The 24,850-nt window shown below is 37.3% G+C and overlaps 1 protein-coding gene across 1 annotated transcript in view; it reads right to left on the reverse strand.

The window, feature by feature from the left end:
- Ndufs4 (NADH:ubiquinone oxidoreductase subunit S4) overlaps window positions 1–24,850 on the reverse strand; it is a 115,685-nt gene that overhangs the window by 33,076 nt on the left and 57,759 nt on the right. Inside the window, exon 3 of the mRNA XM_048443047.2 lies at window positions 6,518–6,690. Within this exon, the coding sequence (XP_048299004.1) occupies window positions 6,518–6,690 (173 nt within the window). The remainder of the gene's footprint in view (window positions 1–6,517; window positions 6,691–24,850) is intronic.

Consider the following 24,850-nt stretch of genomic DNA (forward strand, 5'->3'; position numbering starts at 1 on the left):
AGCTACAGTAATTGCCATAGAAACCGGGTGGTGTATGCTTTTAATCCCAGTGGTGCACACCTTTAATCCCAGCCCTAGAGAGGAGTATAAAACAGGAGGAGACAGTTTTCAGACACATCTCATTCTGAGATTCCTGGAGGCAGAATCACCATTTCGGACTGAGGTAGAGGTAAGAGCCAACCACTGGCTGGTTGTTTTGCTTTTTGGATCTTCAGGTTGAACCCCAATTTCTCTCTCTGAGTTTTTATTAGTCAAACTTCAAGAAAGAGACCATAGGCAGACATAACTGGAGAGAATTCTGCCCCCTCTGAAAACAAACTATATAGGAATTCAGTTTCACAGTTGCCCCTTAGGAATTCTCTAGTTTAGACAGATATGAACAAAGAGAAGTCAAGCAAAAAGACACAGCTTGTCAACACAAGAAATCTGAAGATCAAGTACAGGACAACTAGCGGAGCGTCTGGACACGGGGTGTGAAATCTGTGAAGTAGGGAATCAACAGAACAGTGAACTTTTGCACTGTATATGAATGGACAGGTCTGGGAAGACTGAGAAAAAACTGAACGTCGATTTTAGCAGCTGTTCATTTCAGGCTAAAACAAGTCAGGACTTGTTAAGCACCTTGTACTCTCCACTGGAATGTCAGAAAGACTATGTCTTTTAAAGCCAAAATAGTGAATTTCAGAACTAAGCCATGCCCCCACAAGGCAAGGCTAGCAAAACAAAACAAAAAACAAGCAAACAAACAAACAAAAATAAATCCCTCACTGATTCCAGAGAATATGACTATCTACCAGAACAAAACTCTACAGAGGTGTTGTCATTAATTCAAGACAAGAAAGGATCAGAATTAGTATATTACTAACACTCCACTATATAAACTAATTTGATTATAAATCAATGACTAATGTTTTAAGAGTTAAGAAAATATCAGGAAGTTACACATTTATTAAAAGATCCAAATGGGATTCTTCACTTCAGATTTACATGTAAAAAGTCCAACTGAAAATCAAAGTGTTGCTTTGGTAGTAACATGGATGAATCTTGTAAATACAACGTTGTTCAAAAACACTAGTCACAGAGCATATAAAGGATTCTCTTTAATAAATACAAAAGTAGGCTAAACAATTCTAGGATATTAGACATGCTGTTTCTCAATGTGGATATATTAATACATTTCATTGTTCTTTATCTATGGTGTTTTTTAAAGAGTCATTTTTGTAGACATTTAGAATTTTAACATAAATGTATAAAATTATCATAAATATCTAACAAGTATTGACTTAATAGAGTTATGACTCCATAAAAGTTATCTACAAAGCCTTCTTGCACTGAGAGTCTTTATTCAATGACCACTGACAAGAAAAGAATGCTAAGTGCAGAGGTTTGGCTGAGAGATACCCCTCCACAGACTCACATATTAGCATCTCTGATCACCAGCTGGTGGCATGTGTGGGGAGATTAGGGAAACTTTAGGAGGAGGAGCCTCTGGAAGAAGCAGGACACTAGGGCAGACTTTGAAGGTTTATGACCTCACTCTACCTTGTCTTAATCTATCAGTTTCCTCTGTGTGGGTGAACATGTCATCAACCAGTGTCCCAATCCTGCAACGTGTGCTATCAAATCTGACCAGGAGACCTATGAAGCCACATATATGCCTATAAACACTGAAAAAAAAATCCACAAGAATATATTCTACATTGACTGAGTTCTCTTCTGTGGAGATAGTAAGTATGTGTACAATAGTGGATGGAAAGAAGGCAGGAGAGGACTAGCCAATAATTTTCTGTATCCAGATTACTACTATCTACAACTACAAACACTCATTTACTTGTTCACAAAAGCAATAAAGAAAAGTAGGCCATAGAATTTACAAAACTGAGCCAAATAATTCAAACAAACTTTAAAAGTAATGAAGTCAAACAGTGCTAAAGGAAAAGATGGCACAGACAATACTATTTACTGACTGATGAGGACTAATGACAAGCCTACGAATCATGTGCACATTATTGTGTTATTATAGGCTGAAGGTCAAACATACTATGTGGATAATGAGGCAACAAAAGAATTAACAACATCAAAATTCATGAATACCTCTGCTTAAATGAGAGGGCCTTCCACGACCATGTGACATGAAACAAAATACTTGTTTCTAAAAACTAAATGATAGGTTGATACTTTTCTAATGAGATGGCTCAGTAGGTTGGGGGTGCTTGCTGCCAAATGTGATGACCTGATCTCACATTTGTACACATGCACGCATGCACACATACACATTAAATAAGTATCAAAAAAGAAAGAAATCTATGAGTTCAATATCCAACTAGCTATACTATTAAATGAGAAGGAATGTTTATTTTGGCCCCACTGTGCTACCCTGTTGGTTTAAGGAGATTTATACTGTAAAAAACCTGGGTCAAACTTGTAATGATTTTTGTATCTTATGATATTTTTTAAGTTTGCATAAAGATAAATCTTTTACCTTTGAGTTCTAACATTTAAAAGACTCAGGTAATTAAAAGAGCATAAGAAGCTTGCCATTCAGATATAAAATGTCAATGCAGTATTTAAAAACGAGAATTTAAAAATCTTAAAAACAAACATCAAGGCACACTTATTGTTAGAAAGTGGCCTTTCAAAAATTATTTTTTTAAAAATAAAATAGTACAAATAGGCAACAATAAAATTTATTCACTATATTTAAACCCAAACTATGTTCATTAGTCATGAAGCTTACTTCCACAGCAACCTCCTTATATGTCTCCAATGAAACAAACAAACAAACAAGCGATCTGGGATGAAGCTTCTGTCATGATACTAACAGAACTGCAGAGGTGCCTTTCCTGTTAGCACTGCTCTACTCTAGGAATCAGCGTCCTTTCTGATTGTGCATTAACTGCAAGTCAGGAAAAGAATCTCCAAACAAACACAAAGATTCTCTTTCTAGGTAACATGTAACATAAGGGGCCGGCTTGTTGGGGTTTCTGTCCCACCCAGTACCCCACAACCGGCAAGTCCCAAAGAAAATCACACACAGGACTCCATAAGATTATAAACTGATTGGCCCATTAACTTAGGCTTCTTGTTAACTCTTGTAGTTTATATTAACCCATTACTATGTTAGCCATATGCTTGGTACCTTTTTCAGCTGTCAGCTCACATGTTGCTTCTTAGGTGATCTGGGCAGGAATGGTGGAGGGAGCTTCCTGCTTCCCAGAATTCTCCTGTTCTCATTACATCACCTCTACTTCCTGTCTGGTTTTCCCACCTATACTTCCTGCCTGGCCAATCAGCATTTATTTAAAATATGATTGACAGATTACAGACAATTCTCCCACACCAGTGCCATATCAAGTTTCTTGAGCTTTTAACTGTAAAATCTCTTCATCATTGGAACTAGGTCCCTGTTAAATCCTCCATGTTACTTCATATGGCAGATTCAAACCAAAGGTAATCAATCTATTGGGGGTAAATTCATCAAATCTAGGCCACATACAGGAAAAAAATTTGGGTCTTTAGAAAAAGAAGTCTTTTAGGTATAATATCTATAGTCATTTCTCTTTCAACATATTCAAGAATGGCCTGTCAGTACTAAAAATTAATTGAACAGATACTTTCTTCTTCCTGTTAAATAAAGTGTTCTCTCAACAAAATGAAAATTTTAAGCTGAAAACATGGATTTGATGTAGAATATTTACCCAGCATGCATAAAGTCGTAGAGTTGATCCCAGTACCACATCTGCACACAACTATAAACCTACAGACATATATAGAACTAGGCTTTAAGTATTTTCCTACACTCGACATGCTAATATTAGATATATAATGATAACACATAGGTAGATTTGAGAAACCAAATTATGGTAAAGTCATTAATTTGAGATACAAAATTTTAAGATTTAGTTTTATTATTGTGTATGCATGTGTGTTCACATGGAGGTATGTGCACATGAATGTAGATGTCCATCAAAGTCAGAGGTGTCAGACTATCCTGGAGCTGGAGTTACAAAGTGTGAGCTACACAGTGTGTGTGCTGTGAATCAAACTTGGATTTTCTTGAAGATTTCTTAACCACTGTGCCATCTCTGCAGCCCAAGATGAAAATTTTCTAAATGATAAACTTATAAGTACAAAAAATTCACCTTCCAATATCAAGTTTTACAAAAAAGTTTAAAATATGTCACAAAAGAAGTCAAAATTCACTATGTTTAAACAATAATTTTATGTACTACTTTTTTCTGTTATTAAGAAGACAAAGATTTGCTGGACAGTGGTGGTATATGCCCTTAATCCCAGCACTTGGGAGTCAGAGGCAGGCGGATCTCTGTGAGTTCGAGGCCAGCATGCTCTACAGAGCAAGTTCCAGGACAGCCAGCGTTTACACCCCCTACTCCCCCCAAAAGAGAAGCTAAACATTGAAAAACAAATGATTCTGATATCAGCAAATGTGACAGTTCCTCCTGCTTTGGTAAAACAGTCAGTCATGGTTCTTCATACTATATTTTTCAAACTAGTTTTGGTTACTTCTTAATATGACAGCAAAGAGAACCAATTTTTAAAAAATATTTAAGATGCAAAACAACAGTGTAGACAAAGCAACTATAAAAAAGCTCTCTTATTTTAAAGACACACTTTACTTTGAAGAAACTGTATTTTGAAAAGAGCTTTACCTCCTATGCATGGAGAGTGTGTGATTTCCAAACCATATATTAATTAAGTGATCAGTATTTCAGAATCAAAGTGTGATAGTCCTAGAAAGAAAGCTATGCTGATGACAACTGGATGGGCATTTGCAGAAGCATGGCAAAGTGAAATGTACTTACTAAACCCAAGGATGAGGCTTAAGACACACTATACAAAGTATGATATCTGGGATTTGAGAAAATGTATTAGCAGCAGTCAAGTCTCTCTGGCCCTTTCTTGTCCTTCTATCTTGAAGCAGGCTGTATTATAAGGTTCTGACCTTCCTCTGATGTCATTATGAAATATTCGTTCTAGAGGTGACTGTTATACCTAGAGAAAAGGAATGTATCCCTAAAGATGATGAGAACTTAAACAAAGAAACCCGAGTTACTACCATTAATTAGATCATAGCTCCTTAGCCTAGGCAGACCTTTAGACAACTGTCTATACATCACCAAATCTAAGCATAAGAATACACAGGATTTTCTCTCTTTAGGTCTTTATTTGAAGACTGTTTCATATAAAGTGTGTATACACTTGTGTGTTTATTCTATTATTAATCTTGCTATTGATGCCTCAGTCATTAGTGTTGTGATGGTATAGATACATCTGTATGTGTGTGTGTGCGTCTGTGTGTAAACTTCACAAAATTTAACCTCTTCTTCTCTCTTTCCCTTCCTCATCCCAACTCCTTTTTTCCTTTCTCACAGTGTCTCACTGTTTCAACCCAGGCTGGTTTCAAGCTCCTTATCTTTTGCCCCATTCTTCAAAACTCAGGCATTATATGTATTGGCCACCATGTTAACTAGCTTTATATTCTTATCTAAAGTGTTTTCATCAAAAACAAGCTAGAATATAAAAGGTATCAATGCTGAACCAGGATCTGTTATTGCTGGAGATGCATTCATATGTGAATCCCAGGTACAGATGAACACACTAAAATCTCACAGAATTCAAAAGAATGACTGTAAGATTCTAACCACTAGGTATGGATAAAGAATTTTCTTCTTAATTTCCACTGGAAATTTACAAAAGACTCCATGTATTACATGAAACATAAAATATAAGATACCAACTCTTGGAAACTATGTTTTATATAATTTGCCCAATATAATTCTATAAAAACTTCAACATGGAAGAATATCTAACAAAAAGTTTCCAGGGTACAGCAACAGAAACAGATGTCTTCTAAAATTTATTCTACTATGTTCTAAAAATTACTTTATAATTAATTTCTTAATCGTAAGATCTCAGGAAATTACAGGTATCCCTCAAATTAGCTAATTTCTGATTTCTGTTCAATACTTCTAACAAACAAAATAAGTGTTATGCAAGAATATTATTTGAATTTAAAAATAAATGGAAGCTGGGCATGATGGCACACTAAGGAAATAGACGGTAGGATGGCCACAACACCAAGGCCCGTCTGGTCTATAGCAAGTTCTGGACTGATCAGAGCTACACAGCGAGAGTTTGCTTCAACAAACTAAAAACCAAACCAAAACAAAGACCACTTAGTGTTCCTAAACTATTGCTATCACTCCCAGAGTATTTTCAACTAGTATTCACGTCATTTAGGAATGCTGTCTTACCAACAGTATGCAACAACAGCACTTCTGTGGTTAATCGTTTTGTCCCAAGTACATATGAACATGACTACAGATATATAAAAGAATATATATAATTCCATGTTTTGGGTTGTAATAAAATCTAACTGTATTAAAAAGGATTTTCACAAGCTTACTAGCTCTAAGAAAAGTTAGTGTTTTCTTTACAAAAAAAAAAAAATACTATTTCCACCAGAAAATCCGAAAACAAAATTCAGAATACTCACGTTGATGCCCAACCCATCAAAGGATTTTCCCATCTCTCTCTGGTATCAAACTCCAACTTCCATTTCTTTGTGTTGTTTACTCCAGACTGCATGTTATTGCGAGCAGGAACAAAGATCCTGACCTTTCTGGTTTTTATGTGCTCTTCTGGAACACCAGTTAAAGTAGTGATATCCTGAGGAAGAATAAGAAAGTAAACATCTTTGAATCCCTGCATAGCAACTGATGTGCCTTTCCCATTTCCCACCTCTATATGTTTGTTTTCTGATTTGTTTATATTAATCTTTCTGGCTTGCTTCACTACTACCCTGATATTTTATTTTATGAATCTCCATTGTGCTATCTGTAAATAGTAAAGGTGAGAATTGGTTTTGGGGTACAGTGGAAGAGGAGCTATCACTGCTTTGTACAGATTGAACCTGAGGCCTTCTGTAGGCCAAGCAAGTGGCTAAGCACTGAACTACCAACAGTTCATCATGCTATCCCTTCCTTTCTTTGATAGACTCTCTTGTATTCAATAGCTTCCACCTGCTTCCACTTCTGGAGACAGCATGGTCATGTCTGAGAAGTATGTAGACAATACTTCATTCTTACTTTGTGATAAGGGATAACATGTTACAGAAGCATAAAAGGCACATTAAGGGAGAGTTGTTACCTTCTGGTCAAAAGAATAAAATCTGTGGAGAGGTGGCATTCACTCCTCCCTTAAGAATTAATCTCATGAGTGTAAACAGAGACTGGGAGTTCATTTCCCAGTCACCAGATCCACACAGAAACTGTATTAATTATAACACTATTTGGTCAATGGTTTAAGTGTATTCCTAGCTAGCTCTTACATCTTAAATTAACCCATTTCTATTAATCTGTGTATTGCCACAAGGCTGTGGCTTACAGGTAAGGTTCTGATGTCTTTCTCTTTAGGCATCTACATGGAGTCTGCTTGACTCTGCCTTCTTTCTTCCTGCATTCACTTTAGTTTTCCCGCCTACCTATATTCTGTAGGTACCTATATTCTGTATACCTATATTCTTTGGCCATGCTGTAGGCCAAAGTAGCTTCTTTATCAAGCAGTGGTAATAAAACATATTCATAGCATACAGAGAGGAATCCCACATCACATGTTACCAGCCAATCACCTTTCCAAGGGACCATCCCTCTGGGGTGGGTTCACCTTAAGTCAAGTTAAAGAGACAAGAGGAGTAATTAGTGTTTATTAGGGATAAATTTTCCTTCCCAGAATTCCTATCCCCTAGTGTTGTACCTATAAGGAGTCATCAAGAGGTTCTGAGTGAGAACTCAGGAAGGTCTAACTTTTCCTTATTCTCTTCTAGATGGTTGCCAGAGCCTATGTTTTCTTTCTTTAGTACTCTGAATTTGTTTTTGTAGAAAGGGTTTCTCTGTGTAGCCTGGCTGCCCTGGAACTTGCTTTGTAGACTAGGCTAGCCAATGCCTCCCTGAGTGCTGGGATTAAAGGTGTATGCCACCATGCCCAGGGGCACTATGGGATTTTTAAATCTTTCTCTAAAGCTCCTGTCACTGAGAAGTCACTGCTTGTCCATCATGTGACTGACCTCCATGCTGCCTTAACTCAAATGGCATGACCTTTCCTCTTCTCTATTTCCCTCCTCCTGGCTGCTACAAAGGTATACAGCTTGCTGCCCTGGGGTTTCCCTTTTAAAGGCTAATTTAAACTGAACCTGAGATTCTTGAATTCTTTCATTAATGAGACTAACAAACCTAAGGGAGATCCTGACATCTCTGATAGCATTTGGTGATTCCATCAGAACTCCCCCAAATTTCTGGTATCAGACAAAAGAGAAATACATATATTTATATAAATACATACAATATGTAAAAATATAAATGCAATTTTTAATAAACGGACACAATCACTTACTAAATTTTAAATAGAAAAAACAAACCCTGTCAATGGTTTATGTCAAACTGCTCACCACCGGGCAAAGTCTGAAACTGTACACAAACAAAAAAGCTTTAGTGTTTTCTCTCCCTATGGTGAATTACTAAAAGAGTAACACAGAAATCCAACCTGGAAAGGTATGCCGTAAGGTGGAAAGGTATGCCGTAAGGTGCCCAACTTCGGAGAAAATAGAACTGTAAACACCTGTAATCTCTCTTTCAATTTTTATATATTTATCCAGTAACAAATGCTTCACTGGGAGAATGCACAGAATTTTGATGTTCTAGATTAAACACATTCACCAAGCATAGTAGCAGTCAGGGTACAAAATAATGAAATAAGTTTGAGTTTAAATCTACAGTTAGTAGTAGGTCACCCTATCATAGTAACCCATCAGAATCATATCAGGGTTCATCATATAATTCCTATTTGGTGCCGGGAGGGGGGATGCAGGGGAACATAGGAGTCAGCATTGACTTCACATGTCTTTCTCAATTGCATCTTCATCTTATTTTTGAGACAGGGTCTTTCACTGAACTGGAATCTCACCTGTTGGCTATACTGGCTGGCTAGCAAGTCCCAATGCTCCTTCTTCCTTTTTCTTCCCAGAGCTGGGATATAGGTATATGCTGACATGTCTGGCTTTTCTACAGCTTCTGAGATCTGAACTCAAGGCCAAGAACTTTACCCATTCAGCATCTCAATCTCCAACCATTTATATCTTCTTTTAAGTAAAATATTTAAAATCATTAGGAATAGGGTAGAACACTTGCCTCCCATATGTGAGGCCCTGAGTTCAATTCCTAGCACTATCAAAGGAGGGGAAAAGTTCACATAGAAACTTTTAATAACGGCTTACCAATTATGAAAGAGAATGAAACGGTTCTATCATGTAACCTGTTTTCTGGTGCTGTTCGTTTTGTTTCGTATCATGTATCCTCTATGAAGGCTGTTTACTTGTAGTGTGTCTGTTAATGCTATGAACCAAAAGCCACAGTAGGAAACACTGAGCTCACATCTGTGCTGAGATTTAAAGAACAATTCTTTGTTAGTTCAGTGAGCTCCCAGTTCCCTGCTTAGCACAATATCTTTCTAGCTGTACCAAGAGGCATGGCTATTTTGTTACATAGTTAGAGAAACTACCAAAATAATGCAGAAACATGTTTATGTGATAACAGGCTTCCTTGTGTGTACTGTGTGGAGTGCCTGTGTGTGTGACAGGTAGTTTTCTCGGTTGCTCTCCACTTTACTGAGATGGTCTCTCACTAAAACTAAAACTCACTGATTTGACTACTTAAGTTAGCTCGCTTGCTCTACGGTCTTGTGGCCCCACTCTCCAGTTCTCCTGCCAAGTTTTGTAACATGAGGGCCGGCTTGTTGGGTTATCTGTCCCGCCCGGCACCCCACAGCTGGCAATTCCCAAGGAAAAAAAATCACACAGAGGACTCCATAAGATTATAAACTGATTGGCCCATTAGGTCAGGCTACTTATTAGTTCTTATGACACATATTACCCCATTATCCTTATCTACGTTAGCCATATGGCTTGGTACCTTTTTCAGTGTGACAGCTTACATGCTGCCTCTTCGGTGGTCTGCGCAGGAGTGGCAGAGGGAGCTTCTGCTTCCAGAATACTCCCAGTCTCTTTGCTCCACCCCTACTTCCTGTCTGGCTTTCCCGCCTATACTGCCTGCCTGGCCAATCAGCGTTTTATTAAAATATGATTGACAGAATACAGACAATTCTCCCACACCAAAGTTTGATGTGTGTGGAGGGATCTGAACTCAGCTCACATGGTTGTCTCACAGCACGTTAGCCCTGAAGCCATCTCCTCAGCCAGACAGGAACATCTAATGTGCACTGACATACAGTAGTTATTTTGTTTTTTGTTTTTTGTTTTTTTTTCAAAAAAGTTCTCTTACATCTAGGATAAAAGGCAACTAAGTGCTTTATATCTAGGAGACAAGAAAATGATATGAGTACAATTAGTACAGAAAACCTAAGCATTAATAATGTATGGTAGCTTTAAATTTGTGTGTGTGTGTGTGTGTGTGTGTGAGAGAGAGAGAGAGAGAGAGAGAGAGAGAGAGAGAGAGAGAGAGAGAGAGAGCACGAGTGCAGGTTCAGCATACTTCTGGAGGTCAGAGGACTACTCTCAGGAATTTGCTCTCTCCCTCCATTTGAGCGATCTGGAACTTGAACTCAAGTCATCAAGTTTGAGTGAAAGTACCTCACCCAATTGAGATATCTTACTTGTACTAATTGGTAATTTTTAATTGTTAGGTTGAATTTAAATAAAATTGTAACTTTTTTGATTTATTTTTGAGGCACTGTTTGCTTAGCACTTATAAGGCCCAGACTAAATCTCCAGCATGGCACAATGGCACAATGTGTGTGCTCAACACACACACACACACACACACACACACACACACACGAGTGCACATGCACATAAGTTTATAGGTTTTTGTTTTTTGTTTTTGGAGGGGCTGGGAATTGAACTTAAGGCTTCACACATGACTAGGCAAGAACTCTATTACTAAGGTATATTCCCAGCCCAAGTGTTAACATTTTAAGGAGTGACTTTCTAAAGCATAGTCCTCTACTTAGAGCATGAAGTGACAGGGCTCTGTGGGAGGTCCTCAATGTTTATTTCTTCTTTTGGAACAGCCATTTAGTTTACTGTTTACTATTCTCTATTGTTAGGCTAATATATTTCCTAAGAAGATCTATTTATAATTATGTGTGTGTGTGTCTGCAGATATGTACAGATGTGAGTGCAGGTGCCTGGAAAGTCCGGAAGAGAAGGTCGGATCTCCTGGAGCTGGAGTTACAGGAAGTTGTGAACTACATGTGATGCTGGAACGTGAGCTCGGGTCCTTAGGAAGAATAGTTCTCAGTCTTAGCTGCTGAGCCATCTTTCTAGCCCCAGATTAAGATCATATTTCCTCATCAGAGTTGCATTAAAGTATAAACACTCATTATAAGCATGCTATAAAATTAATAGGCAGGCATTTTCTCCAAATCCCAGATCAACGACTCTATTTTGCACCAAGTTTCTAATGAATAAAATTATGCTGCGTGGCTTGTTTTCAACTGTATGAAAGGAAACATTCAATTAATCTTTTACATCCAGAAAATGAGATTATAAGAAATATATACTTCCATACTTCTATACTGTGATGCATGCATGACAAAAAATAAACCTATAAAGCTTATACTTTATATTGTTTCATGTCCCCTCAAATTCTGGCACTTTCTTATTGGCACATGCCCCCCGTTTTAAGCTGATAGTCAAGCGAGGAGCTTCTGAGTTCTGAAGCCCTTCCAAGTTGTCCTGACAGACTCACCGTTTTTGCCTGCAAAAGATATGAGCTGCTGCAGCCCAGCTGAACTCTGCAGGACAGAAGATACAAAGGCTTGGCAGCTCACACACTTGAGACACCTGATGCTCACAGAGCTCTGTAATCCCGGTCCCTGCAGATGCACGCTCAGCCCAGACAAGCTTACTTCTCATGCCTGTAAATGTGCTGACTCTCTGTTGCTGTCATTTCATGCAGACAGCGTTAGCAAGTGACAAGAGCCTCTTCTCACACACACACTGCAGCGGGCTAATTCCAGGAGTCCATTCAAACACTGGAACACTTGGGAAGGTCTGTGAGCCCTATGTTGAATGTCTTTAGGGATTCCCTTTTTCTCTCAATTCACGCCGAGCTACCTGTGACTCATATTTTGCAAACAAGCAAACAAATAAAACACCTGCAAATTAAACTGAATTAGTGGAATTCTCTAGGGATTTCTACTTTTGTACTAAAATACTGATCACCTGTGATCTTTCTAAAACACTATTTTTAATATAAGAAACGATATAGATGTCGATATTGTCTTTTACTAATTTATTTTTAAAAATTTTCTAGAATCAGAAAAAAAGTCAAGTCATGTAAGATATAAGAAGCCATCAAGTTGGCACTAAAGAATCTCAACTCATTAGTTAAGAATATCTCTAAGTTCTAACAGGTCATATTATCATATAGACAATATACAAATTTGTTCAGTTTTAAAGCTTCTCACTTTTGAACAGTTGAGTTCAAAGGAAATCTATTTCAATTATTAAAGAATGTAATTATCCTAATAATGTTAAATGATAAAATACTAGTTTTCCATATAAAAACTGATTTGGTTATCATCTGTCTCCACTTGTGTGAACCCAACTTTTTTCTTTTTAAACAAAGGAAGTAGGGAACAAGCAATGGGAAGTTGGTGTCACAATGCAGAAAAACCTCCCAGCTAGCTTCCTGCAACCACCCAGCATTTAGTCTTGCAGGCTGCTCTCTTTTCAATACCAGAATTTCACACATTTCAATGACTATTATGACTTCAAAGAATCAAATTTTCATCATTGTCCGTCATCTGCCGGCTGATTTGTATAAAGGAGTTCTCCAGCATGCACTCCAAACAAAAGCCTCCTTCCTTCTGAGGCTGTATATCAAGTTTAAAAGTCCTGTTTGTGACAATTGTGTCTTTGGTAAACTCGGGTGACACTGAAGAAGTGCAGCTGCTCTGCAGGAACCTCCTCTTTGGCATCATTTCACTTAAATAAAAACCGATAACTAGCTTCTGCCTTTATTAAACCACAAAAATGCCACTAGCCTTAGTAATTACTTCCAATTGTCCCACCCACTCTACCCTTATCAGTTCACACTTATTGTAAAAAGAAATAAGTAAAGGCTGTGACATTTCTGGATGAAGCTTTACTAGAAATCTTGCTGCATCCAAAGAAGTCACAATGTTTAATATGTTCTTTGGTAATTAGTTCACTAACAGCATTAGCATGGGTTGAAGCTAAAAATTTAATAACAGTATCCAATAGACATTAAGTGACAATACTTCTACAGACTTGCTCTATTGCAGGATATGAAAGGCCAATTATGTTTAAATTTATAGTAGAGCTGAAACTGATCTAAATTTTGATGACTCTTAATATTTTATATCAACCATCAAACATTAAAAATTTTTTATTTGTAATAACAACTTCCTTTTGTAATACCCATCTGTGATCTCAACACTAGGGAGGCAGAGGCAAGAGGATTGTGAATTCTGGGCCAGATTGAGCCACAGAGCAAGAAAGCCTCGAAAAGACAAAATAAACAGACAAACCAAAACCCCTTCCTTTTAAAAAACCAATAGAGTCTTAGACCAAGAAATTCATTACGGGTTTAATAAGCAACTACAAAATAAAAATCTACAGAATACATAATTCCCACCTAGTTACTTACTATGGAAGAATTTTTTAAAAAACAATGGTCAAAAGAATTCAGCTATAAATCAAAAATGTTCAAGTAAATTTGAGTTGTGAAAGTAAATGCAATTCGCGTTTGCTTGCTCACCAAGAAATTCAAGCAGGTCATTAAAGACTGGATGTGACACCCTTATATTTTCACAGCACTAAAATTATAGCTATCATGTGTTATGATTGATACAGGAAGATAGCATGCAAAAAGTATTATAGATCACACAGAGAAGAAAACAACAATTAGAGACCTTTTCAAACTATTATTCTTCTATTATTCTTAGAGTCTTCTGAGGAGCAAGAGCAATTACTATAGCCAAAGTTATGTCAAAATTGGTTTGAATCCCAACTTCAACCATGGGCAAATCTCTCTTGTTGCAAATCCATAAATCAACTTACTTGTAAGCTAAAGATTAGATAATGTATATACTGTGCTTACTTCGAACAAGAAGAAAAGTTGCTACTGAGCACCTGTCCATATGGGCTGCAATCGCCAGAGGAGACATCAACTCTATTCTCAAGAAAACTACTGGAAATATTTGAGAAGGATGAACAAATAACGGGAAGCTGGTGTCAAGATACAGAAATATCCAATCTTTTTTGAAAATTATGAGTTAACAATTCTTTTTTTAAAATATTTATTTATTTGTTTGTTTGTTTATTTACTTATTATGTATACAATATTCTGTCTGCATGTATGCCTGCAGGCCAGAAGAGGGCACCCGACCTCATTACAGATGGTTGTGAGCCACCATGTGGTTGCTGGGAATTGTACTCAGGACCTTTGGAAGAGCAAGCAATACTCTTAACTGCTGAGCCATCTCTCCAGCCCTGAGTTAACAATTCTTTATCTAGTCAGTAGTTTTACTTCAAGTCTGGAAAAGAGATATACCAAGCCCTTTGAAAAAATACCTTCTCTTTTTAAAGGCTGGATACTCTACAAAACTGTTTTGGGCCAATCAGTCATTCCAGCTTTCTTCAAACTGACTGGTCCTAAAACAGGGATATATGATAATTAGTATTAATTCATTCTCTGTCTCTGTCTGTCTCAACAAGTTAAGAGCACTTGTTGAGCAACCATGAGGAACACAGTTTAGTTCCCAGCATATATGTAACAAGCAAGGCATTCCACGCACAAACAGAGTCCAAGCTCTAACACAGGAGGATCACTAGCTGCCAGCCTATTGAAAAATTTGAGTCCCAGGCTGAGGGATAGACTCTGCCTCAAGTAATAGGTAGAGAATGATAAAGGAGGACACTTGATCCCCATTTCTAGTTTCTCATCCTCTGTCAGTCAGTCAGTCAGTCTGTCTGTCTTACATACTTACACACACACAAGCACATATACTCTCACATACAGAATTGAAAAAAAATACAGAATATAATGTATGGTAAGCAAACTTTGTAGTATGGAGGAGCGGGCTGCGTCCCTCCGCCCGGGTAGCTTATACCCCCTAAATAATCACACAGAAATTGTATTAATTAAATCACTGCCTGGCCATTAGCTATAGCCTCTTATTGGCTAACTCTCACATCTTGATCTAACCCATTTCTAATAATCTGTGTGTCACCACGAGACTGGGAGAGATTCTAACCTACGTCCGTCTCGGGTCAGAGATTCACGGCGTCTGCCACACTTTCCTTCTTCCCAGCATTCTGTTCTGTCTACTCTGTCCAATTAAGGGCTGCCCTATCAAAAGGCCATGGCAGTCTCTTTATTCAACCAATGAAAGCAACACACAAACAGAAGAACCTCCTACACCAAAGCTTAAGTATGCAGCCACATATGGAAAGGCCTATGATATCCATGAAAATGAAGAAATGATGTATAATTTACCTATATTTCAGTACAAAGATGTTTGTATGCAAAGTTAACTATCTTAAGTGCTTCAAAGGCTATAATGATATGACTTTATTTCTAAGTGTAAGCAATATATATATATATATATGTGTGTGTGTATATAGATATAGATATAGATATAGATATAGATATAGATATAGATATAGATATAGATATAGATCTGACCTAAAAGGCATTGACAAATTAGTCATTCAGCTCTGTGGTAGTTTCCTCCATTAAGAAGTACACAACAACACTTATCTCTTATCACTGGATTAAGTCAAAACAAGCACAACATACCTGTCATAGTGGCAAAAGAAAAGAGTTCTTTAAAATCAAAAATTTTGTTAGATTTAGATGTGTTAATGGTTTGCCTGAACAGATACATATTAACCACATGTGTGTCTGGTGCTTATGGAGGCCAGAAGAGGGCAAGAGATCCTTTAGAACTGGAGTTACAGGATGGCTGTGGAACACCACGAGGGTGCTGGAGATCATATCCATGTTCTCTATAAGAGCAACAAGGACTCTTAACTGCTGAGCCATCTCTCAAGCTACCTAAAAAGAAGATCCTACTTGATTTTAAAGGTAGAAAAATGCCAGACCAAGGAGGGAGACAGGAGATGATTCTTTCGGGCACTCATTTTTAAAAGGTACAGTGAGCTGGGCATAGTGGTGCACACCTTTAAGCCCAGCACTCATGAGGCAGAGGCAGGTGGATCTCTGTGAGTTGGAGGCCAGCCTGGTCTAAAGAGTGCATCGCAGAACAAGAGCTACTTAGTGAGACTCTATCTATGAACAAAGAAATAAAACTAATAAATAAATAAAACTATTAAAACATCAAAAATATTAAATAGAAAATTTACATATCAATATGCCTAATGCCGTACCAACTACTCTCTTACTTTCATTACCTACCAATAAATATCCATGTTTATTTATTTTACTAATAAAATTTTTTATTGATTACTTCCAAATAACACAGCATCACTTCACAGAGATACTCAGACTTCATAATTTTTGTTTGAATAGCATCATAAGAATTTATTCAGTTGATATGGCACCATTTATTAGTATAATAAAGTTGTTAAATACGCTTTTTAAGCATATTATACTGTAATGAAAATCTCAATAACAAATAATTTTTCCCCAAGATTTATTTTTAATTAGTGTTTCTGTGTGTGTGTATGCAAATGAGTATGGGTGCCCTCAGAGGCCAGAGGAATCAGAGTAATTCCTGAAAAGCAGTTACAGATGTGTGTGAGTCACCAACTGGGACTTGAACTTTAGTGTCCTGTAAAAGCAGTAAGTGCTCTTCTTGACACTACTGAGACATCTCTCCAGACCCATCAGTCACTAGATTTTATACATGTGTGTATGTAATTTTTTTTGTTTTTTTGTTTTTATTTTTGTTTTCAAGACAGGGTTTCTCTGTGTAGCCCTGGCTGTGCTGGAGCTCTTTCTATAGACCAGGTTGACCTCTATGAACCAATTGCTACAATTAAAGGCATGTGTCACCACTGCTCAGCAGTAACTAAAGTTAGCCACGAAGAAAACAATTAACTGTAACAAAAGTAATCAGAATTTCTAGTCTGACATGTTATCTAATTAGTTTGCAAACTGGAGGTAAAATCTTATGCTGTTAATCACAATGTAAAAAAGCAGATCAATTTCCATTTATACCTTTTTTGTTCTTAAGACAGGGTCTCACTATGTAGCCCTGGGAGCCTGAAACTCACTTGGAGACCAGACTGGCCTCAAAATCAGCCTTGTAGTGCAGGGATTAAGGGTATGTGAAAACCATGCCTGATGGTTCCTGATACACAACAGTTAGCTTGACTTTAGTGCATGTTCTTCAATTACAACAACAAAGAGGAAAGGAGCTTGATTCGTTTCCTTAGTGCAGAGATGACAGATGTGTCTCACATGACCAGTTATGACTTTAATTTTTGATATATCTAAGACAAAAAATTAACAAAAGGTACAGGCAGATGTCTCTGAGTTCAGGGTCAGTCAGCCTGGTCTACTTAGTGAGGTCCAGGCCAGTCAGAGGCACATGTGAAATGTTATCACTAACAAACAAACAAACCCCAACTGAAAGTTCCTTTGTAAGAGCGCTACTATAAGAAGAAACAAAGATGTTAAGAAAGTCCTCATTAAAAACTGAGTGAGCTGTTCAAAACTATAGTTCTGGAGTATCAAACATATGTGCATGGGCTTGATTACTGGGTGAGAATCACAAACACTTTTAGATTTTATTTCATGCAGTTACATTTTATAAAGTCATGGCTCAGAACATAGTACCTGGAAATAACAGAACAATAGAAGTCACTCCCTAACCTTCTCCTGTCTCCTGGGGAAATACCTGACCTACTCCCATTCTAAGACCCAAGACTCTCATTTTAGATATCCTGTCCTAAACCAACCCAGAAACTATGAATGAAGACTCTACACAAACAGATGCTGTTAACTTCTAGTCTAGGAGCCTTACTTGCATCCTCACCGTCCTGCTCAATCACACATTACAGAACTGTTCATTTAGGAATCCACAAAGAAACTTCTCAGCTTTCCCCATGTCTTTGGTTATTTCTGAATCCTCCTGTGTCACATAAAATTATGGCTAAATAATTTGGTATGTTTTTCTCTTGTCCATCTGTCTTGTTACTGGATGTAAGCCATGAACCTTTGATGAATCAAGTCGTTGATTTTCCCCTTTGTGGTAGTAGATAATTAGACATGGCACCACAAATTAGGTCTACCAACAAGTTATTTTGTAACAAAATACTGCAATATAAAAGTAAGCTTTCCCCATTAAATTAGGAAAATCTACTAGAAGATTCAAAGATACTTAAAATAATATTTGTTTTCTATTAATTTAGAGACAACTAAAAGTAAAGTTTTAAAAATATCACGCCGGCAGGGTACGGTGGCCGACTCACATGCCTTTAATCCCAGCACTCAGTAGACAAACAGATCTCTGTGAGTTTGAGGCCAGTCTGGTATACATAATGAAATTCTGTCTCAAAAGAAAAAAAAGCCAAACAAACAAACAAACAAAAGCATGCCTAACAAATCACTGAAAATCAGGAGGCTTAATAAGGTACTTTAAAAATTAATATGATTTTCTTTAAAAAAATATCTTATATTTTGTTTTGTGGGGTTTTTTTGGGGTTTTCTGTTTGTTTTTATTTTGGGGCAAGGAAATAGGGATAGATCCCAAGCCAGTTTGGAATTTGCTCTGTAGACCAAGCTAGCCTCAAACTCACAGAGATGTACCTGCCTCTTGCTGGGATTAAAGATATGTACCACCATGCTTATCTTTTCTTTTCAAAAAGACTGATTTTTACTTGTGTGTGTATGTGCATCGTGTGCGTGCCTGGAGCCTGTCAGATCCTGTGGACTTACAGAAAGTTATGAACGTCCATACGGGTGCTAACATCCACACCTGGGTACTTTACAAAAGCAACAAGTGTTCCTAATGTTGAACCAACTTCCTAGCCCCATAAATGTTACAAGATGTAACATTTCATAGTGAGAAAATTTTTAATAACTAAAATTGCATATTTTTTTGTTTTCTAATTTCAATGTTCTGAAAGGTCAATCAACTATCTTAAGGCACTTTGAAATATTTTCAGAACTATCATATTATATTTTATTATTATATATTGATTAATTATAATTTTTATTTTTAAAAGTGGCTAAAAGAGCCTTGGAATTATATAACATTACAGTTTGAAAATAATCTGTTATTTCTTAACTAATTAATTTAATTAATGTTAATTTCTAATAGTACTTTTTTATTCCCTGGTAATAAGAGGCAGGCATATACACAATATATACCAAGAGACATGAAAGTAGAAACAATGGCAGCAGAAAACTACATATGAATTAAATACTGAGTAAGTATCAGGCCAAAGGACTTTTCTTAAAAAACAAAAACAAAAACAAAAAACAAATCAAATGATGGTTTGAGCAATAAACTAAACTACTAAAATCAGAAAGGAAAGCTGGAAATAAAAAAAAAGAACTTGATTAATCAAAAGTCAAAGTTTTTTATTCAATAAAAGTATTTCTTAGGCAACCTAAGGGTGGCATGTACCAATAGTCCCAACTACTTGGGGGAGGCAGAAGCAGGAAGCTCCTATAAGCCTATGAGTTCAGGTTAGACCAGGCAACTTAGTAATGGCTCCTCTCCCCTGTCCCTCCTGCCCTCCCCCCCATCTCTCTCTCTCTCTCTCTCTCTCTCTCTCTCTCTCTCTCTCTCTCTCACACACACACACACACACACACACACACACACACACACACAAAAGGAGTTGGGGGATGGAAAGATAGCTCAGTTAAATGCTTGCAATGCAGCCATGATAACCCAAATACAACCCACGGAACCTATGAATAAACAGGGTGTGGTGGTACACACTTTAATATTAGAGCTAAGGAGGCAAAGACAGAGAGATTCCTGGAGTTCACTGGTGCGCCAGCTAACAAGGTAAAGATCAATGAGCAATAAAACAGTGGGGGTGGAAGTAGAAGAGACCCAATGGAATGACATCTGAGATAGTTTTCTGGTTTCCACAAATGTATAAACACATATGCAAATGTAGTGTGCACACATCAGTACACACACAAACACATATGAGACATGATATATAAATGAAAATATGTATCAGGAAGTCACTTTTAAAAACCTAGGCTGTGTCTCTATTCTCTACAGAAGAATTAGCCTCTCTGTTGTCAGAATTACTATCTAGTTAGTTAACTGAGTCAATTGGTGAAAATAGGGAACCATAAGTATTATGTTATTACATAGCTGAGATCCACATACCCGTACATTCACACCTTAAACACTGCATTGACACAGAATGAATGCAGGCATGTGCTTTTCTAACCGGCTGATACAGGACAATACCTTTTCTTTTAGGACAGAAATTTGGTCCCCAAGTGTTTGTTACTCTTTCCATAAACTACCAACAAAATACATCCTCTGTAATTTAGTGTTTTATTTTTCTTTTTTGTTTTTTAATGTCAAATTAGAATAAGAGGATGTCTGCAAAATAATCAATTTGAAATCTGGCAACGATGTTAGAATTTCTTTTTACATCTCCATCTTTTACAATTGTCTGAACCTTACCTATATTTGGCAGGAACTGTTATAAAGGAATTTAAAAGAAAATTTTTTCCTCCAATGATAGCAGTGGCCTTTAGTAAGAAAAAGAAAGGCAGTTTAGCAACAGATAAAGCATGTAAAATTCTTTCATGTAAATTTTACCTATCATAGAAATTTAGTGGGAAAATGAAGACCCAACAACCACAGATTTGAAGACTGGGTGGCTGTGGAGCAGCACGCAGAACAAAAGGAACAAAAGGCTGTTGGTTCAGATTCTTCTCTGTGCCCTCCATCTTTCAAAATAAGGATGACCAGACCTCTAAGCATAGGAAGAGAACGCTCACATAAAAGGCCTAAGATCTGCATCCGGTGAAGGTTAGGAAATCTTCTCTATGCTTTACTCCAAGAGTCATGAACAGGGAAGGAAGACCAGCAGATTTTTCTGCTTCTACCATTTTTAAAAAACAATTAATACAGTTGCAATATTTGGGGGTTAAATGAACTGAACTCATCATCTAAAGGTTACCTTCATTGTCTTTTCAAGGTATGCAATAAAAAATAACGCAGAAAGTATGCACATTCTTTTAATAACCTGCTGATACAGAACACTGCCTTTCTTTGAGGATAGTAATTTGATTCCTGTGCTGGTTAGTTTTATGTCTACTTGACACATGCTAAAGGCTTCACTGGAAGAAGCCTCAACTGAGAAAATGTCTCCATAAGATGGGCTATAGGCAAGACTATAGGGCATTTTCTTAATTAGTGATTGATGGGGGAGGGCCCAGCCTATTGGAAGTGGCGTCATTCCTGGGTTCTATAAGAAATCAAACTGAACAAGCCATGATGAGCAAGTCATACATCACCTCTCCATGGTGTCTGCATCAGTTCCTCCCTCCAGGTTCCTGCTCACTGCTTTTGAAGATGAACTGTTATATGGAACTGTGAATGATATAAACCCTTTCCTCCCCACATTGCTTTTGGTCATGGTATTTCATCACAGCAATTGTAACTCCCAACGAAGACAGTTCCCACACCTTGTTTCTTCCATAAAGTACAAACAAAATACTATTCTACGGAACTGTGCAATTGCAGCATAGGTGTAACTGGCAATGAAAGGAAATAGACATAAGCACAACTGAATCTTGGCAAAGCATATGACTCAATTACTGAGCTCTGAGTCTGGCAGTACACTAAAAGGAAGCACAAATAAATCTGTATATGTAATATGCCATATAGGCAGTTAACATCATCAATCTCTGAACTGCTAAAAGATTGTTTAAAAGGTAAAGATTCATTAACAAAGTCATTACTGCAAAAGAATCATCAGTGTGTAGTAATGGAATTCTGCTGCAGCTGTCCTGGGGTTATAGGTACCAGGTTTCTGCTCTGCCAGTTACAATTACTACTTTTCAATAGAAAAACTCAAGACACAGTCCTACAGCTGTCTCCGTTTTCTGCTGGGAGGCATACTGACCATTGGCGTGGGAGGTGATGGAGACCTAAGCCAGGACACAGTGTCTCCCTGAGCAGAAAGGGGAAGGAACTTTGGAGTTTGGACCTGATGAGGCAGCTGACAACTGGGAGTTGTGAATAGATAAAGAAGTGTGAAAAGTGTGGTCTCTGAGTCAGAGCGTACAACAAAACAGGGCAGAAATGTATAGTCCAAAAAGCCAAGGTGAGGACGTTCTGCTGGACTCTCAGCATCCAATTGGCAACACAAAGGCTAAAGCTCAGAAACAGGACAACTCTAAACCACCTAGAAGTATTCAGGGTCAGTCAATCTGTTGCTTTAACAAGGTAATAGATAGCTAAAGGTTGAACTAATAGCAAATGAATCAGTCAGTAACTGGCTGCTGGAATAAAACAAAATGTTTTTTCTACAAAAGAAGACAAGACCTAGACTCTCCAAAACTGAAAAGTCACAATATCAATTACATATTCAAAAACCACTAAGCATGCATATAAATAGAAAAATATGGTTTATAAGTAGTTACAACCCTTCAATAGAAACAGACTCAAGGATATATATATATATACTGAAATTAGCTGACAAAGTTTTTAACGTAGCTGCTATAGCGTGTTTAAAGATTTAAAGAAAAATGAGCAAAATGACTGAACAGATGGGGATTTTAGTCACGAACTTAAAACTACAGAAAAGAACTAAAACTGTACTGTAGTGTAAAGTTATACTATTCTAGATTAATGAAAATTGGCCACTAGAGAAAGGACATTAAAATCAAAGACAAAACAAGAGAAACTAAACATGAGCCATCTAACAGAAAAATATTGAGAAAAAAAATCAATCAATACAATAAGAGTTTAAGAGCTGTAGAACAGAGGCTGGAGAAATGGCGCGGCAGTTAAGAGCACTGGCTGTTCCTCCAGAGAGCCCGAGGTTCAATTCCCAGTACCCACACGGAGGTTCATAATTGTATGTAATGCCAGTTCCATAGAATCTGATAACCTCTTCTGGCTTCCACAAACGCAATGCATGCATGTGATACACTGAGACACACAGAGGCAAAAACAAAAACAAACCACCCATACACATAGGGAAGAAAATCTGAGGAAGAAATTAAATAAAATAGGATATTTCTAAATAAGAAAAATATAAACTGAAGGATCCAAGAATCCCAAATAAGATCCCAGTTAAAAACTACACATAGGTTTAATCAAACTTCCAAATCTAGGGATTAAGAATCTACTCTTTTAAAAATTGTTAAAAGAAATGACTAAAATTCTGCTTCCATTTGATAAAGGAGTTGATATTGAAAGTAGTATTGAAATGTTACAATAGGGAAGATCCACTAATGCAGATGATGGCTCTTAGATTGGGCCGTGCTGACTCGTGGAATTATCTAATATATTAGTGGCATTTACCTATATGGACATGTAATCCTCACACTGCTGATATTCTGCAACCCTTTTGCAAATATTTAAAATTATGTTCAAGTTCTGCTTTGCTGTTTAATAAAAGGCTGTTTCAGAGGTTAAAAAAAAAAAAGAATCTACCCTTAACTGTGGTCTTAGGAAAGACTGCACATTACATGTACAAAAACAATGACAAAGACTGAACTGAAACTGTTTCCTTTAAGGTGAAGGGAAGGTCACAGTCTACCTATGCTGATTCTCAACAGAGAGCCACAGTTCTAGCCAGAAAATCAGTCAAGAAAAGTAACTTAAAGCAGACACAATTACCTCTGCTCCCAGATCACATGATGTACTATGTAGAAACCTTACAAGACTGCCCCTAAGATATCCTGGTTACAGCTAATAAGCAAACTCAGCAAACTGGATGAGTACAAAACACACAAAAATCAGCAGTGTTTTAGAGTTTTTGTTTTGTTTTAGTCTTGGCTTTGGTTTTATAGTTGCTGCTATTGCTGTTGTTTGTTTTTTCCAGACAGGGTTTCTCTGTTTAAACAGTTCTGGCTGTCCTGGAACTTGCTTTGTTGACCAAGCTGGCCTCAAACTCACAGAGATCCGCCTACCTCTGCCTCCCAAGTGCTGAGGTTGAAGGCGTGCATCACCACCATCTGGCTCAGCTGTTCTTTACACACTAAGAACAATCTGAACAGGAAATTACATAAATAACCCCATCATACAATCTTAATAAACAAGGTCAGTTTTAACAAAAAGAGATGAAAGATTTGCATACTCAAAACGACAAACATTTTTGAAAGAAATTAAAGACATAAATCTAAGCATCATATGTTAATGGACTGGAAATCTTAATACTATCAAAATGACATTCCTGCCCAAAGTAATCACAGATTCAATGCAACCCTATCAAAATCTCAGTGATGGCAAGCCATGGTGGTTCACACCTTTAATCTCAGCAGACACAAGCAGATCTCTTGTGAGGCCAGCCTGGGATCCGTAGCAAGTTCCAGGTCAGTCAGGTCTACATACAGACCCCATCTCAAAATAACAAAAAACAAACAAAATTCCAATGACATTTTGACAGAGACAGAAAACTCCATCTCAAACAATGAATGTTTGAAAACAATTTTTAAAATAACAAAACTGGAGGATTCATTGCGGATTGAAAAATTTACTGTAACACGATCAAGTTAGCACAGTGTGACATATGCATGTATGTATGTATGTATGTATGTATGTATGTATGCAAGGAAGACATAAAGAGCAATGAAATGGGGAGCCCACAAAGACAGCTCTG

Source organism: Myodes glareolus, chromosome 15 (genome assembly GCF_982192425.1).
Source record: "Myodes glareolus chromosome 15, mMyoGla1.1, whole genome shotgun sequence".
In the NCBI taxonomy this organism is placed as follows: domain Eukaryota; kingdom Metazoa; phylum Chordata; class Mammalia; order Rodentia; family Cricetidae; genus Myodes; species Myodes glareolus.